This window comes from Hippocampus bargibanti, linkage group LG17, assembly GCF_051943395.1.
Source record: "Hippocampus bargibanti isolate YZ-2025 linkage group LG17, ASM5194339v1, whole genome shotgun sequence".
NCBI lineage: Eukaryota > Metazoa > Chordata > Actinopteri > Syngnathiformes > Syngnathidae > Hippocampus > Hippocampus bargibanti.
The window spans coordinates 9788138-9806311 of record NC_142750.1 but is presented as its reverse complement, the minus strand read 5'-3'; the positions used below and the strand labels follow the sequence as shown (position 1 = coordinate 9806311).

At 44.9% G+C, this 18174-nt stretch overlaps 1 protein-coding gene across 2 annotated transcripts; it reads right to left on the bottom strand.

Annotated features, from left to right (window-relative positions):
- Window positions 1–1140: 1140 nt before the first annotated feature.
- stx1b (syntaxin 1B) lies at window positions 1141–18121 on the bottom strand. Of its 2 annotated transcripts, XM_089018465.1 has the most exons (10): window positions 17684–18114; window positions 11074–11148; window positions 10424–10523; window positions 8106–8180; window positions 7958–8031; window positions 7676–7784; window positions 7481–7554; window positions 6904–7041; window positions 6724–6834; window positions 1141–6564 (listed from the first exon to the last, which is right to left on the bottom strand). In XM_089018465.1, the coding sequence occupies exons 1-10, from the start codon at window positions 17711–17713 to the stop codon at window positions 6484–6486; spliced, it is 867 nt and encodes a 288-aa protein (XP_088874591.1). In that variant the 5' UTR covers window positions 17714–18114; the 3' UTR covers window positions 1141–6483. The 2 variants fall into 2 exon arrangements, with proteins under 2 accessions (XP_088874591.1, XP_088874590.1); XM_089018464.1 differs by having other exon boundaries at window positions 6724–7041; window positions 17684–18121.
- Window positions 18122–18174: the final 53 nt, after the last annotated feature.

The following is an 18174-nucleotide window of genomic DNA, read 5'->3' as shown; positions in this document are numbered from 1 at the left end:
GACGACGCTGTTTTGACAAGAGAAGTTCCTCCCCTTCGACCTGAAAGTGGAATCATTAAAACAGTCTTCTTTTCTTATCGGCCTGGGTCGCCACAGTGTCCTCCATCTTCAGAGGTTTGATTCGCATGTTTGTTTTGGCCATATTTTTACGTCAGATTCCCTTCCCGACACAACCCTCTGTATTTAACCGGGCTTGGACCAGCACAATAAAACAAAGTGAAAGTAACAAATGGCCGCCATGTTTTCCGAAGACAACGCTGTTTTGACAAGAGAAAGTGGGAGCTTTTGTGCTCCTTATGTCACCTAAAACAACACAATGCGAGAAACCCGTAGAATCAATTGAACAACTAGCACTCAAGTGGAAAGCATGAAAATGCAAACAGTTTTCACAGTCTGCCCACGTAAAGAGTTTAGTCAATCATAACAAGCCGGCAGCCACCAGAACGCTAAGTAGCGTTCAATCGACACAACCTGTGGAGTATAATAATGTTTGAAACGAATAAACATGAATAAAATGTTGCATTACTCCATATTCATTTTTGTTGTCAGTACCAGTGATTAAAACGGAAATTTTGAAAACAATAGAAAGAAATGTTTGCCAAGTCAAGAACAACTCATACTTGTCTTAATCGGTCCGTAACACAAAAATGGTTGGAGATCACTACGCTAAACGTAGAGGGTTAAACGCCAGACAAGTTCTCCTGTTTTTGGCTGAATTTTTTTTGATGTGGGGTGTCGGTATTAGCTTTCCCAGGCACCCAAATCAGACTAATTTGGGGTCATGCACTTGTTGTCATTTCATGAGTGTATATCTATTTTTTACATTGTACATGTTACTTGTATATCAAATGTGTTTTACTACTGTGTTCATGTCTATCCACCCCTCATACTTCACGTCTCACCCAGCAGCCGTCAAACATTCGTCACGCATCCAAGCACATTTACACATCTGGCTGAGATTTAGGTATTTGTCAGGTTTACATTGTTCATTTACACATCGATTTGTCCAATCGCAGTTTTGTCACCACGGCCTGTCCATTTGCACATTATCATCTGCATTTCCATCTGACCTTTTATTTTCATTACATACATTTTTCTGTCCATTTACACACAGGGACGGAAAGAGGAAGTAGACGTATAAACACTGAACAATCCTTCTTTATTTCTTCATGTTTTAATATTTCTGTCAGGGTTTAATATATTTTGTTGTTTGTTTGTTGGAACTTAAAATGTTGGACACATTTAGAAAAGACGCATCTGCATAGAGTTGTCATCTTAAAGATCCATGGAGGGAGGCTGGATGGGGGGGGGGGGGGGGGGGGGGGACGAGAGAGCGAACTGGTCTGGGAGTTGGGCGGCTGGGGCAGGCGGGGTTATACTGGCACGTCACACCAACGGAAACAAAACAGCCAACAGCAGCACGAGGGAGGGCGGGAAGGGGCAGGACAGGGAGCTGTTGCCAATCGAGGGTTTGGGGGCTTAAGTGTTTTGGGAGCGCGGGACAGATGGCTTTTACGTTACACTACGCACACACAAACACACACTAAAAGAAACACACAAGTTGCATTTCCCATCAAAGTTGGGCTAGCGGAGCGGAAGTCCCGCTGTCTGTCCTCTTTAGTACCGAGCCTTGACGCCGCCAAAATAATATTGCACTTTGTCCAGGTCGGCCTGCCTGCGGGGGGGCCGAAAGGGCAGATGGGGAGGGGCCTCGGGGCTAGGAGGCCCGACAAGGCGGATAGCTAGCGCGGGTGAGGCCAAACGGTTGTCCTTCATTGGCGGAACTCGCGCAGAGAATTTGAGGGACAAAATCGCCAAAACGGAGGAAGCACTTTGGGCCGAGGAGCCACTTAGATGGTTTGGGCCCCCAAGAAGACGGCTAAGGAGGACGCGTCCCCACTCCGCCCTTCACCAACCCTCTCACCTGGGACGACAAGGTGGCGGCCTGGCAGCTAAAGAGGACCGGACCATCCGGCACGCCGTCAACTTTGTCTGGAGTTTTCTAGATAAACATGCAAGTCATCTTTTTATGGTTATTTACAATAATTACACATTCTCGTCTCCATGGCGATCAGAACAACAACAACGACAACAACAAAGTCAAAGTCCTTCTTGTGACTCCTCCCACTAATACAAATGAATACTGACTGGGAGGGAGGGCGGAGCACGAGGATGTAAGCGGAAGGTCGGATCGGTGGCGAACATCACGTCACGGCGACCGGACCAGAAGGAGTTTTGGTTTGGGGAATGCTTTCAGGAAGACAGAGAGCGTCGTTGTCGTCGGGACTACAAACATGGAGGACGCCGCCACTCTAAATTGTTGGCATGCTAACAGCTAATGGCAGGCCGGTCTCTGGAGCGTTGGCTCACACTGTTTCGTTTGTTTGCGTGGGAGCGAGGGAAAAAGCGAGCATCGTCGTTGTGCTTCCTGTCGCTCTACCGGCATTGGTGGACTGAGGGGGGGGGGGGGGGGGCAGTGGAAAGGGCCACCACGGGTGATCTGAAAAGAAGCTGGTTGACGTGCTAACGTGCTAACAAAGACAGAGCCGATGAGCGGTAAAGTGCGCAACATGGCGGCAGGTCGGGATACAAAAACATCACCATGCAAAACTCCACAACGCTTTGCATGCTTTTTTTTCCCCCACTGTTAGTATTATTATTATTTTTTTACATTTTATGTTTTCAACTTTTGGAGAAGCAGTGATATTGGGGAGCAGGTTGGAAGGGAGAAAGGAAAAAGGGGGTGGGGATATCCTGATCCACGCTGTCATTTTTCCCCCAAAAAAATACCACTCAAGCTGTGTTTTCAGAATTGATCCCAATGACTCTTGATTGATATTTTCATCAAGTTGGACTTCGATTGGTTCCTAAATTGTCAACTGAAAATTCCTGTGTTGTCATAGGGAATGATCCAAGATGTCTGAACACCGTTGTTGCGTCATCATGCATCATTCACTCAGTCCCGATTCGATCACCACGTGGAGATTTTCAAATAGTGGACCGAGGTCAGGGTTTTTCAAACTTGCGGAATGATATTTTTCGGCTTCCTTCTTGGCATCAACGTTAATGTGGCCACACGCCAATCACTTATGGGCTAGCATAGCGAAGACTTATTACAACACGTTTTTAAGTGGAAAGTCAAAGACAATGGGAAGGTCGGCAGCGACGAGAGCTAATTTCAAAGGAAACGGGAGACGTGTGGTTGTTTTGTTGAGCAAATGCCAAAAATGTTTCGCTGCTCGTGAAAACCAATATCAAGCCGACATATTGAGGAGGATGCAAAGTAGCGTTCCGAAGAACCATTTGTCTTCCGAAATCTTACTCATAAAAGATTGACAAAATTAGATCCATTCTACTTTTCGAAATACCTCAAGCCCTTTTTTGTGTGAAATACTTAATGAAGCCGAAACACACCCAGGCTCGATCTCCAGCCGTTACCACTTAAATTGCGTTTGAGACCCCTGACCTCGATTGTTCCCTTAGCTGAAAATGCTTCTGGAATTCGTAAATGGTTCCGAACACAGCAATTACCATCAGTCATTCACTCATTCCCCGACTCCCCGATCAAAATATACTTATAGAACACACCATTTTGTTGAGGGTACATAGACACTTTGGAAAATATCCACTGAAAATGACTTTGTAGTGATTGGGGGGCGTGGGGGGTCGGTAATGAGTGTTCAATTTTGAGTACACTTCTCCTTCCTTCGTGCCGCCATGTTTGCGTTTGTAGAGGGACGATGATGGCGGCGCAGACAAAACTAAGACGTCCCGACGTATCCAACTTGACCGACAACTGTGGAAAAGGATCGACTACAATACCTGACGGGAGGAGAGCGAAGAAGCAAGGAGGGGGCGCCTGACACGTTTGGTTTCAACACAACACGATAAAACTTTGGTGCACGCGTGAGTCGGTTTTGGTTTTGGGAAAGAAACGAAAACAGGCTTTTGTTTTGTTTGCCGCAACAACGTCACACAGCTAAAAGCGCAAAAGACTACACAACATGCAGAAACTGAACAAAGGCGCCGTCTCCCACTTCCTGTTGTCCGACCGAGCCGCTTCGATTCGTTATAGTGTTAGCATGGCTCGCGACGCCAGTGCTACTGTAACGTTCGCATCGGGGGAGCAATCGATAGCTGACGTTATTGCTTGAATGCCGTTTGTGGCATTACGGTGCTTGCTAGGCTAGTTAGCCTTGCTAGCGGCGGCAGGCAGACCTTAGCATCACAACAATTAGACATGCGCTATGCTAACAAAGCTAATGGTGGCAAACTTGTGCATTGTGAATTCAAACACCCCGTTTGGAGTGAAGAAGGAAAAGAAACAGGCCCCAAACACGTTATATTCCTTAAGAGGAAGTTCACTGTGTTTTCTTATCGTTGCACTATGGTGGAAAGTGACCTGAACTCTCATGTGCGGCTTCACCTTATTTCACTCTAAAATATTAAACTAAAGGAAGGTAAATTCCTGCTGCGAAACAGCTTAAGATGGATTGCGGGCTTTTTCCTTCACTGTGTGGAATGTTTTATAACATTATGAAAGTTATGCAAATGCTACGGCTCGGCTGGAGCAAAGCTAGCACACGGAGCAACTTTGTTGCACTCATCCAGAAGGCAGTGACAAAGACGGTTCAGGTGATGTCAACAGGAAGTGACATCAACAGAAAGTGACAAGAGGCTTTCATGTAAAACGAGCACCAAGTGCCACAAGACATGGCTGCAAGACTTAGGTGGGCGGGGCTGCGGTCAAAAGTGCGGGGCCGGTCAGGCTTGTAATCTAAACTGCATAGATTGACCACCCCGCCATTGACTCCGCCCCGCCTGAGGCCTCTCCTCCTCCCTACTCTTTGCCTTGTGGGTTACCGTGAAAACTTGCCACCTTCAAATGACCCCCCCGCCCCTAGCAGCCTCCCTCCCCCTCACATAAACACCGGATTTCGTTCCAATCAATCGGGTGAACTTGTGTCGAGCGCTGACTGACATGAGTGACCAATGAGGGGTGGTCTCAGAGTCCAAGAGGACCCACGGGATGCTTTGGCTGTGTTGGGAATCCATCACTCATTCATACCCTACTCCATAATATTACAATTTTGAAATTAGGGACCAAGAGAATTCCGAAAATGTCCACTAGAAATAATAATAATAATAAATACATTGAATTTATAAGCGCCTTTCAAAACTCTCAAGGTCACTTTACAGTCACAGGATATGCTTTTCTGTTGGTGAGCAGCGGCAGCGACGCGCCAGGGTTCACTCAACCCAGAAAAACTTAAATAGATAGAAAGTTAGGTAACTAGCTAATAGATAACTAATAGCTAGCTAGGTAGATAGCTAATAGATAGCAACACAACCCAGTGTTCACTCAACCCGGAATAACTCAAATAGATAGAAAGTTAACTAAAGTTAGTTAGCTAGCTAACTAATATATAATTAATAGATAGGTAGCTATATAGCTAATAGATAGCAAATAGATAGCTAGCTAATAGATTACCCATCATGCCTTCTCCTGGTTCTATCTCAATCCCTTTGCAGTGACTCGTATATAGGGAATGATTCCCGATATAACGATCTTATTATGAGATCAATGTCACTTTTTATCATAAACTATGATCCATTACATAAAATAGTGTAACTTTCTATTGTTTTCAATAGACTATTTTACAAAACAAATTGCTGTAGTTAGATTGAAGATAATTTCACATCACAATTAACACATCTATTGTTTAACGGATATTGCGATATGCCAAAACATGGCGGCAAAGGGCTACATTTGTCAAAATAAAGCTCCTCAATTCACTTCAGCTCCAAGGGTACCAACAGATGGTGTCAAACCAGTACTGCAATTGTTTTCAGCTGTGAATATCGAAGGACAACAAAAAGAAAATAGTGAATATCAAATGGCTAATGTTTGGATCGTGTCAGGATAGCATGCTCGCTAATCAATGGCCCCCAATTCACCATAGCTTGTGCTATATAGCGACGAGGGAGGGATTCAGAACACAGCCATTGTGTGTGTTTTTTGTCAGGGGGCGGGGGCAGAGTGTGCAGGAGTATTTGTGTGGGACGGCACCGGTGGACTTTCCCTGGCAGGTGACGCCCACCATCGCTGTCGCCATCACCGTCCCATCAACAACTACAATAACAAAAACCCTCCAAGAAAAAGAAAAAAGGAAAGCGACGCTCCAAAGAAGAAAAAAGCAAAATAAAATGTGGGCGGCTGGAGAGTTGGTTTACGCGCTCGAAACTGACAGCGTGGTGCATTTGAGGGTGTTGCTTTTGGTGGGAATTTGGGACCTCGGCCCACCCCAAGTGTGTCCCGTTTGCTGATTGGTTATCTTCTTGCATTTGTGGTTCAAGTTTTTGGGCTTTTTTTTCTTCTCCGGCTCCCGTCGGTCTGCCGCAGGCGATGGCCGTCGTCGCGGCGGCGGTGATGGCCGTCGTCACGGCGACGGGCGTCGTCACGGCGACGGGCATCCCGGAAGCTCAGAAGCCCAAAGTCCCGCCGATGGTGGACGCCAGGACCACACCCAGGATCACGCAGCAGATGATAATCATGATCTTTTTCTGAGGGAGGTCAAACGATTACTTATTTAAGGGATTATTCAAGTGTGTTAGCATAGCAACAGAGCTAACCCAACGTTTCTGGGTCTGATTACAGTTCTATTTGTGATTCTAAACTCCAGTTTGAGTCATGGTACCAGATTTACTGATGTTTTGGTCTACCTTCCGAGCTTGGCTCTGATACTTGACGGCCTTCTTGGTGTCAGACACGGCTCGCTCCACGTAGTCGACCGAGTGCTCCACGTTGTATTCGATTCTGTCGATCATCTCACCCTGAAAAGCGGCACAGCGCAGGGTGAGGGACTGATGGTGTCGGTGATCCTGCGGCGGCGTACCGCATACCTGACTCTCGACTAGCATGGCCATGTCCACAAACATGTCATGAAGCTCCCGGATACTGTTCTCCAACTTGATGATCTCGGTGTGCCGGGTCTCAATCTCGTTCAGGGCCTGTTTGGTCATCTGGGAATCCATCTTGATCTGACAAGTCATTGACAAGTTGGGAACAGCTCATTGACAAGTCAGTGGCACGTCTGTCATTGACAAGGTCATTGACAAGTCATTGACAGGTCGGTGTCAAGTCATTGGTACGTCCGTGACAAGTCATTGACATGGGTGCAACAAGTCATGACTGGTCTAGAAGAGGTCGTTAGCGGTGATGGTTGTCATTGACGGGTCTCTGAGAAGTCATTGACAGAAGTGACGTCACCTGGCCTTGGAGAGCTGCTAAGATGAAGGGGCAGAACACTCCCCCCCCCCTTCAAATTAAAAGCTCTTGCGGGCGGCATTATTTGACTAAGGTCATGTGACAGAGGCCGTGTTCACTTGATGTGTCAGCGCACCCGCCAGACGGTGGCCATCTTGGCCGGCGACCGTCTTGGCCGGTGGCCATGTTGGCTAGTTCAGGTGCGGTGCTTACATCATCGGTGAAGATGGCCAGCTTGCCACTCTCCAACATGTCTTCCAGCTCCTCGTTGGTCGTGGTTCTTCCAGCTACATACGCGCACGCACACACACAAATGGTTGTTAGCACACAAAAGTTGTTATTGTTATAGTTTGTGTATGAATCTGTGTGTGGTTGCCCGTGTGCGTGTGAGATATATGTGCCACATACTGATCTCCAGCTGCCTCTGGATGCGGTCCTTGCAGCGGTCTCGATATTTGGACTGCGTGGTGTTGTACTCGGTCATCACTTCCACAAACTTGCGGGACAGTGTCGAGTGCTACAAGAGGACATCGCAAAACAACTTTGACGTGGGTCTTTTCAATCTTTATTTCTAAAGGGTGATCCCATGCATGGTCTGTCCATCTTGTGCCATAAATATGCTAATCAAATCATTTGGTAGCGTTGTTGATTGAACTGATGAAGACTTTGCTGTGCCTGACGGTGCCTCACCTGCGTTTTACGGATCCTGAGGTCCGCCGAGGATCTGTTGAGACCTTCTTCTTGCTCAATGCTCTGCTCGATTGCTGCAGGAAGACACGGACCAGTGCTTTGATTGTGAAAACCCCAATAGTGCCTCACTTCCTGAGCCAGATTTTACCTTTTAATTTTGAACGAACTTTATTGGCGGTCTTCTTGATGTCGGCCGTCAGATCCTCCAACTCCTGTTTGGTTTCTGTGGGTCAAATTACAACACTGTGGCTCGTTCTTGTTGGCACTTCCATTAGCAACATGACAACTCGTGTGTGTGTGTGTGGGGGGGGGGGGGTATGAAGATGAAGAGGTCACCACAGGAATCACCTTTCCCATCGTACATTGCCTCAATGGTCATTGGGAGGGGCTCAAAAGTCATGTTCGTGACAGGTCGGATTTGGCCAGACAAAACTCACGTGCGCTTAAGCCGGACGCAGACGACTGGCGAGGTCGGCATGCAACATGCAAACGCAAATATGGCTGACAGGAAGCAAAGGCGGGATTGACAAACAAGAAAAACAAAAACAAAACTAAATCAATCAGTACTGATCACATGTAGACATCAACGGTGATGTTGGTGACATTGACGCGGAAATGGTTACATTCGGCAAACAGCGATGACGTCATGCCGAAACTGTTTTGCGACTTCACTCATGGTGCAATTCTGCAGGGCACCATATCAAAATCCCAATAGAGAAAGCAGAGCAAGGAGGCCCAACGCCAGTGTTTGAAATAGCGTCTGCCTGGTGACCCGGGGCGTATAACTTTCAAAACATCTCGGCCCGGGTGGCCGTCAACTTCTTCAAGAAAACAAAGCGATTTTTTTGTCAAATCAAACATTTGTTTTATTCAATAAAGCAAAAGCTACACGCAACCCACTACAAGCCACGTGGACTTCTCTTTCTAAGCGGCATTCAAAACTCTCAAGTACACTCTTCAGTCATGGTGTAATCCAAAGCACGAAACGGGCTTCTGATTGGCTGCCGGTGCCGAGTATGCAAATTGCCAAATGAACGTTATTTGAGACTAAAGTCTTTAGTTCGCTGAAGAAGCATCTTGGATAAGAAGCGAAACGTCCGACACCTTCAAAAAAAAGTACAGATGACGGCTGAAGAAACCTTTTCATCGATGGACCAGTCCTGTACGACTGAGAGCTTACACAGACGCTTTTGTATGGAATGTATGTTTAAATATATAAATATATAAATAAAAGTATGTTTAAGTTTTATATACATCTGTTTATGGCTTGTATAAGTAACATGTATTGGTTTGTACTGAAAAATAAATATGTAATAAAATATATGCTCAATAAATATGTACATGTACAACTGGAAAGAATATTACATATATTACTAGAAAAATGTTCGGATGTACTGTTGTTCGTAACTCGAATGTTCATATGTAAGGGAGCGTCTATATATGTAAAAAAAAATATGTTAAGAAATTAGGGGTACGAGTCAATGCTCTTCAAGACCCCCACTTCACGGAAGACGTCAACGAACGATGGTGCCAAGTCATTGTCGTGCTCAAAAAAATAGAGCCGCTGCGTGGCTGCAGGACTGGTATCAGCACAAATGTCCACTCTCTTCGTCATGTCCCAACTGTGATTCAATTAAAGTCAGATCCAAAGGCAACAACTGTCACTCAAAACAACCTTGCCGATTCATGGACAATGTCGCTAGTCTCTCAAGCTTTTTTTGCAACATCTGGGGCATTTCATGATGTGGACTTTTTCAGTTTGTAAACATTGACAACGCATGTATTGTTAATGTTGAAAGTATGACGCATTACATGAATATGTACATTGATGAAAAGGTTTCTTCAGCCGTCATCTGTACTTCAAAGATGTACAGATTACATATATATGGACCACTCCTGTGCGACTGGGAGCTAACACAGATTAATATGTTCACATAGCCGATTAACTCATTCACTGCCATTCCCAAATTTATTCTGGAATTGAAAATATGACATGGAGCACCATTCCCGAATTTGTTCGTTTTTTTTTTTTTTTTTGCGGTGAGGTGCTGGTAAAGCCCCTTCCACGAGGGGGCAGCATTTGCCATTTATACAGACATTTCAGACAGACATTTCAGACAGACATTTCAAGCTCCAGATAACTCCAGACCCATATAACCATAGACCCATAGTCCTAAAACTCAATATTCTGTGGGTCCTGCAATTTGAGTGAAAATGACAAAAACCCTGGCACTGGAGTGGACACATTTTTGTACATGTCAATGAGTTAACAGGAAAGGATCACAAAAATGACTTTAAAATAGATTAAAAAAAAAAAGAAATGTATTATCTAAATAGCATGAGAGAGTGGGAGGAAGATGTTACAAAGTGGCCCGCTGTTCATTTTTCTCACACAGGAGTGACGCTATTATGAATGCAAATGAACACTCGCTACCGCAATGCTAACAACAATTAAAATTAGCTTACTTTCATCAGGATTGGGTGCTGCCAAGATGGCGCTGTGCTGCTTCTTCACCTGCTCCACATCCTCGGACAACTTCTCGATGCAGCCGCGTATCTCCTCCACCTTTGTATGTGCACACACACGCATACACACACACACACACACACACACACACACACACACACATACACACTTTCTGTCACAAGACACTAACACTAGATGTATATTTTTGTGTATGTAGTTAGCAACCTAGATAGCTAGCTATCTAGCTAGCTATATAGCTATTTATTAGGTGGCTAGCTTTCTATCTATTAGAGTTACTTCCTGGTTGAGTGAACGCTGGCGCATATGGCTGCCGCTGCTCACCTACAGAAAAACTTATCCTGTGACTGTAAAGTGACCTTGAGAGTTTTGAAACACGCTTATAAATTAAATGTATTATTATTATTATTTTTATTATTATTATTATTATTATTATTATTATTATTACTGTGTGTGTGTGTGTGTGTGTGTGTGTGTGTGTGTGTGTGTGTGTACTTGTGTTGCATGAATGCGTCATCTGGAATTACCCGGATGTCACAAAAACATATAAACAGGAATGTGTGTGAGTTTGTACGTGCGCGTGTGTGTGTGCGTGTACCTGTTTCACATTTGTTTGTGGGACATATGTTACCTGCTCAAAGAACTCGTCCATGAAGTGGTCTCGATCCACCTGCACCACCTCTTCATCATCATCACTGTCCTTAGCCTGCAACACAAGTACACAACATCACACGACGTCACATAAAATCCCACGTCGCACAATGGCAACAACATCCACATGCTAGTCACACAACGGCACGAGACGCTACACAATCTCGCACACCCACGTGCAATGGCGCACCACGATCCACAATATGAAATGTCACTCATGTCACTCAGTGACACACGACGGTGGACACGGCCATCCAATGTCACACAACATCACGCACCCGTTGCACAAGGCATTCGACACTGTTCACACCGCTGCACACGTTACACGTCATGATTTTTTGGGGAATTACCACTGGAAAACATCTTATTCTTACTTTTTGTGTAATTTGCTGCCATATCCGATCAAGTAAATCTGCTCACTGTACTGTCGCAATCCCCCATCATATAATAACACAGTTGAAATGTATATTGCCCTTTGGAAGGTCATCAATAACTAAACAAAATAAATAAATAACACCAAGGAAGTGGTACGGGGCACACGCTGACCGGTGATTGGGGACTACTGCATGAAGACACGCCCCCGGGAGCAAACATGGCCAGCAAGTCTGGCACAGCTGATAACGCACGCACACACAAAGCACACGATGTGATGGTCTAGAATATCCTTCACAATAAAAGCTCCTGGAAGCAGGTGGTGCACTTTGTGACTGTTACCATAGTAACGTGTAAACTTCCTGTGCACACGCCCTCACGTTAAATCCACTCAGGACACAAAACGCGCACACAATGCTCGACACACGGGCACGCACACCCCGAGCAGTGCAAATAAATGGGAAGCGGTCTGTCCTGTATGATGAAAAGCGAGCGGGATGGGGAGGGCTGGAGCAAGGGGTCAGAGAGTGAAAGTGGGAAGGGAAGGGATGGGAGGACGTGGGGGAAGGGAAGGCAGGATGCTAGGATGGACTCAGCTGCATTTATAAGAGGCTGCGTGAAGAGAAGGGGGGGGGGGCTGCTACAAAATGTCTACTCATTTTGGACTCACAGCACATATCCACATCGTGCTTTTTACTTTCTTCTTTCCTTCACTCTACCATGGTGGTGGTGGTAATGAGGGGAGTACAGACTCCAGGACACTGACAGCGGGAGGGGGGGCGGGGGCACCCTTTAATTCACCCCACCGAGGTTTTATTAATATATTTATTGCTTTATTTTGGCTATTCATTGTATTGACTTTACAGTATATTCCTCTCAGAAATTAGTCAACAAAACAAAAATAAGAGTAAATGAAGTTATAAGTTACAACTGTGTGAGGAACCTTCAAACTGGCAGTTCAATGACCGGTTTGGGTCCACAAAATTATTATTATGGCCCAGGAAGGCCAAACATGTGAATAACGTCTATTCCGGTGCATCCAAAAGCCTTCATTTTCTTCAAAAGATGACCCTGCGCCTTATACGCAGTAATATTGAGCCACAACAGGTCTCACAACTACTGTCAGCAGCCACCGACTCCATTTCCCCCCTGTAGAGGAGTTTACATGCACAATGGAGTCTCTTTTCTTGACTACCGTATTTTCCGGTGTGTAAGGCGCACATAAAAGCCTTGATTTTCTTAAAAGATGACCCTGCGCCTTATATGTGAAGTACTATCTAGCCACAAAAGGTCACATAACTCCTGTCAACAGCCACTGACTCCATTTCCCCGCTTGTAGAAGAAGTAGTGCTTAACCCCAGCCTCTATTGTAGCACATTATAAACTGGTGCGCCTTATATTTGCAAAAATTGTTATATATTTATATTATTATATTTTGAAAACTTTTGTCATTCATTGAAGGTGCACCTTATACTCCGGTGCGCCTTACATTTCGAAAAAGTTTGAAAATACACCATTCATTGGGGGTGCGCCTTATACACCAGAAAATACAGTAAATCGATCCTACATGGAAACTACCTTCACTTTAATCAACAATAAGACATTGAGTTAATAAGAGGCCTGCTACTTCAATCATTTACTGTCTCTTGATTTTAAAATTATGCGTTATCCACATTGTTTAAGCCTGAAAGGACAACCAACACCATTTTTTTTGTTTTCTAACTGACATTAGAAAAACGTTTTATAGCATCTAAAATACCCAAAACACACAGGCTGATATTTTTAGTTGAATGTATTAAAGTGTCCCAAAACTACTTCAAAATGACCCCGGAAATGGTGAGTTTCCTTGTTCGTGACGTCACGCCAGAACGTATTTTCCTTGCTCTAGAATCAAAACAATGGCTTCAGATTCGGAGAAGATGCTTTCTTGTTACTCATCCAGTTATGAATATGATTCAAATAGTTCTGAAGTTCTTAAAGAAGTCCTTCCGTGTCAATTTGAGCCATCAGGACTCCAATATAGCGTCCCAGAAAATGTACAAGATGGCACCCGAGCTCCGTTGGAATTGGGCTGATTTGTCTGCTGGGAATTTGTGTCAGCGAATATAAACTAGTTGTCTTGGTGCAACACACAACGATTCACCATCGCATTATTTATGTTTTCCTTCTAATTGCGCCATCAACACGGATCAACACGAAGTTTTCAGACCAAACAAAGTACCCAAAATGCATTGTGTGTCACTTTCTCGGTCAGGGGCGTTCCCTCCGTGACGTCACGTGGGGATCATCATCAACTCGAAAACAAGACTTCCTGAATATGCAGTACGAGTCTTAAAACGTAAAATATAGCTATATGCGGTGGGATCTTTGTAAAATAGAGTACAGTAGAAGTCATTGTCATCAGTGATTTTACAAATTATGGACACAACTTGTCCGAAGGCATCGGTTGTCCTTTAAATAATCACTCCTTAAACTTCAAGGGGGTTAAATGGGTTCACAGTTATAACGGCCCCCACTGAGAAACATCCTAATTATGACGTGGCCCGCCCTAAACCGGAGTTGGACGCCCTCAGTGCAGCCATCAAATGCTAGCCACTCGCCATTAGCGATGCTTCGGCCACCATCTTGAAAAAAAAAAACATTCCTCGTGAATAAAACAACATCAAGGTTCAGCTACAGCCTTTGACCTCTAGAAATGAAAATGTACATTCACAAGGACACACACACACACACACACACACACACACATGGCTTCGGGTTAGAGACACATACAGGCACATGCGTGTGCGCACAAAGTGACTAACTACAATTGGTTGAACATAGCAACCCCAGATAGTTCCTAAAATGTCCGCTGAAAAACCCTTTGTAGTGATGATTGCGAGTGCAGCGGCTGCCATGACTGCTCATCCCCGCCTGACTCACTTTGTACAGAATTGTATATGTAGTTGATTCTAAAGTTGAAATGACTCACAAATCAGTATCTGATTTATTATATTGTGAAATACTGTGTAATATAATTGAGTGTAGATCATAAATTATGAATTGAACTGATACAATGTGTTGATGGAGGACAGCATAGTTGTCCCTCTTGCGTTAAATGTAACCTAATTTTGTGAATTATTGTAACATCTATGCTAATGTATGTTAGCGAGTATATGGTATTTCACATTACCTGTTAGTCTGGAAGTAGTGGACTTTTGCAATGATAAGATTTTGCTGTTGAAATGAATCATGTTGAATTGTCTTTTCTTTCTTGTGTGTATGTTTTTTTAAGTCATCTTCCACTGGGAGTGATGAATTAACACCTCGAAGCATGCACACTTGGCATCGCACTTGGACTCGGGATCAAAGAAGAGAGGATCGTATTTTTAGCAAGAGAGTGAAAATGGAAAAAGAGGTATGTTAAGTACTTTGTTCCAGCTTCTGCTGTTGTTAAAGCGCTATATAAAACAATACGTATTTTATTGTATTATACGAAAAAAATAATTGAAAACTTGGGATTGCTTTTAGACCAGCATTAATTCAAGGTCCCACGTTCTTTTGAAGGCTGCCCATACCAGTCACTGGTACACAAGTCAAAAATAAATAAATAAATAAATAAATAAATAAATAAATAAATAAATAATAAACATAAGATTGGGCAATTAAAATTGCATTGGTTTCATTGAAGTGTCAATAAAACGTGGCCAGTTGGGGGAGCAAATGCGCAATGAAGGTGGTTTTGCAACCAAAGCAGAAGGAAGGATGACATTTAACTCATTCACTGCCATCCCAGAATTTATTCGGGAGTCGAAAAGTGAGACGTGGCGCGCCATTCCCGAATTTCTTCGGGTCTGTTTTTTCTTGCACAGATAATGCGCTGGTCAGACCTCTCGCAATGATTTTTCCCTTCAACAAGGGGGCAGCATTTGCCTTTTGTACAGCTGCCCTCATTTCAAGCTCATATAACTCCAGGCCCATATAATTTAGGAATTAACTCCTTTTTTTCTGATAAAAGAAGACAGTCTAAAGTTTCTAACGCTGCATTTAAAGTTGATGTCGTCCTAAAGCTCAATATTCTGTGGGTTCAGCAATTTGAGTGAAAATGACAAAAACCCTGGCAAATGGAGTGGACACATTTTTGCAGATCGTCTGGCAGTGAATGATAGGCAGCCATGGTTCAGATGGGAACGTCAGATTCTAATAAATTCACTTTTTGTCTACATCACGGAGGATAAAACTAAACACAGTAAAGTCTCATTATATCGATATTCTCGGGAGTCGGAAAAAATATCGATATAACCGGACTATCGATATATCCGATCCTGTGGGCATGTAATTTTCTCCTTGAGTTCATAGAAATAGTATCGTAATAAGCAGTACTATCGATATAACCGATATAGATATAACGAGACTTTACTGTAAATACAGAGATATTTAAATACACCATAAATAAATAAATGAATAAATAATGGTCCAACCTTGAACCTACTTGAAAAAAATCAATAATTCTTGGACATCAAATCCTGTGGCAGCTCCGATGTGAGAACTTTGTGCACGCCCCTTTTGGCAACACCACATCACCTCATCTTCTCCATTCAAGTTTCACATAACGGGAAAATACACAATGAGGCACAGTCAATCCATTGACTTTGTAAGTGTGGTCCGGTTCATCCAACCGCTTGACTTCTCTCATTTTGAGCCCACTGTGTAGCTTTTCAATGGGCTTGAAGTCTGGGGACTGACATGGGCAATGGGAAGAGGTCAAGCAGCCTATGCTTCAAATCCTTTTCCACAAAAGTTGTCGGTCAAAAGTGTCAAAGTCCATTTTTGCCACGGGCCACATTGTAGTGACAGTTTTCTCTCAGGGGGGCTGTTGTGAATTTGGGCAAGCCATTATAATGTTTCATCTCCTCTACATATTCCATATAGAACACAGAATAAATTCATGAAGAACTATTTTTCAAATTAGAAGTAAAAAATAATGACTGTTATTGTGGTTGACCTGGGACAATTTGAAGTTTTGATTGGGACGTCAGCATGCATCATGAAATTTCACGTTTGATTTCCTTTCGTGGGTCGAATAAAATGATGAGGCTGGCAAGATTTAGCCCACGGGCCTTGACTTTGACACCTGTGTTGTTAGTGATTTCCAAATTGAAGGAGTTCAGAAAAGTAGAACCTTTACTGAGTGCCAAGAACGGTTGAGACCGGCTGAAATTGGCTTCATGCGTCAAGCATAAGCACAGGGACAGCAAAAATGAGACTTTTTAACCATTTCCTTAGCTTTCCCTTCCGACACTGCTGATGCAAGCGCAACAATAAGCCAAGCTCTTCACTTAACGAGGGTACTCATTTGGGGATCCGTTACTGACAAGTAGAATCGTGGGCTTGCTCCATTTGGTCATTTCAAGCCCAAGCCCACAAAGGAACAGAGACAATCAAAATGTCACTTTCTAATGGGATCAATTTCACATTCTCACATGGAATGAGTGGATCGCCTTTGACAAACTGCCCGCCGTCCTCAATGGAATCATGTGCAATTTTGTAAGAAACGGGAAGTCCGTCAACACACACACACACAAAAGGATGTGGGGCCTGCACAGACCCGCCACCCTCATTTTGTACACCTGTGCATCTCATACATGTGCTGCGGATAGGTGGATGGATGGACGGATAGACATAGGTGGATAGATTGAAGGCTTTACAGACGAACTGATGGATAGATAGATAGTTTATAGGTGCTGCAGCATGTCCCCCCCCCCTTTCCCCCGCCCGCAGGAAGCATCAGCTGTTCAATGGTGGAAAGAAGGAAGCTTGCGTGCGCGTGGCAGCTCCTCAAATGGGTGAGGCTGGAAGAATGAGACCTCCCCCAAGGCCACCATGACCCACTGACGTGGTTTGGATGGCTCGGAGATATTGGGGGTGTTTTGGAAGAGGTGCTGGTTTAAAACAAAAATCTCTGCATTTTCTTCTCCTCCAGCAGGTCATCGCGCGCGCGCATGAGGAGCCCATCTCTTTGGCCTCGTGCGCGCGCCCGAGGCCTCTGCGTCGAAGCCCGCGAAAAACGGCAAAATGTTCGGGACGCGCCTCGCTCACGCACACACGGGGGGCTATCAATCACGTGACGGCGGCAGGTCTTCATCCCTTTGGATGTACGCGCGCACGCACGCACGTAGGTAGGTAGGCCGCACGAGGAGGAAGAAGAGGAAGGAGATGGGAGAAAAATGTCAGCTTACGCTCCGCAGTTCCGCTGTACGATCCTTCATGGCTGCTCGACGACCACGTACGCGGCTGGTCCGGGGGCCAAGGGGGGGAGGGTGTCTCGAAGATGAACAATATTACACGGCTCGTCCGGGAGTGAGGGAGGTGGGGGTCGGGGTCTCTGTCGTCGTTTTCCCGCCGCAAAATTCCCCCTTTGCGATGCGTCGCTAACGAAGAGGATAGAGAGAGGAAGGGCGAGAAAGGCGTCTTATTCGTCCGCTTGTTCTTTTTTGGCGGCCCCCCTCGTGTGGTTTGGAACACAGCTGCCCCCCTGGCGGTCTCTTCCTCCTCGTCCTCCTCTTCCTCCTCGGTGCGGTCACAGTGTGGGCCGCAACGCAGCAGCGGGACGAGCGACTGGGGGAGGGGCGGCGAGGAGGAGGAGAGAGAGAGGGGGAGAAAGAAGAGAAAGTGGTACTGATGCTGCAGAAAAAGAGGGGGAAGGGCGAGGGTTGCGGAGGGAAGGTGC

Coding starts and splice junctions, on each gene's coding strand:
- stx1b (XM_089018464.1), bottom strand. CDS start 17,713: ATGAAGGATCGTACAGCGGAACTGCGGAGC. Junction 8,032..8,105: donor AGTTCGTTCAAAATTAAAAG/GTAAAATCTGGC, acceptor GTCTTCCTGCAG/CAATCGAGCAGAGCATTGAG. Junction 6,565..6,723: donor ATCAGAGCCAAGCTCGGAAG/GTAGACCAAAAC, acceptor GACCTCCCTCAG/AAAAAGATCATGATTATCAT.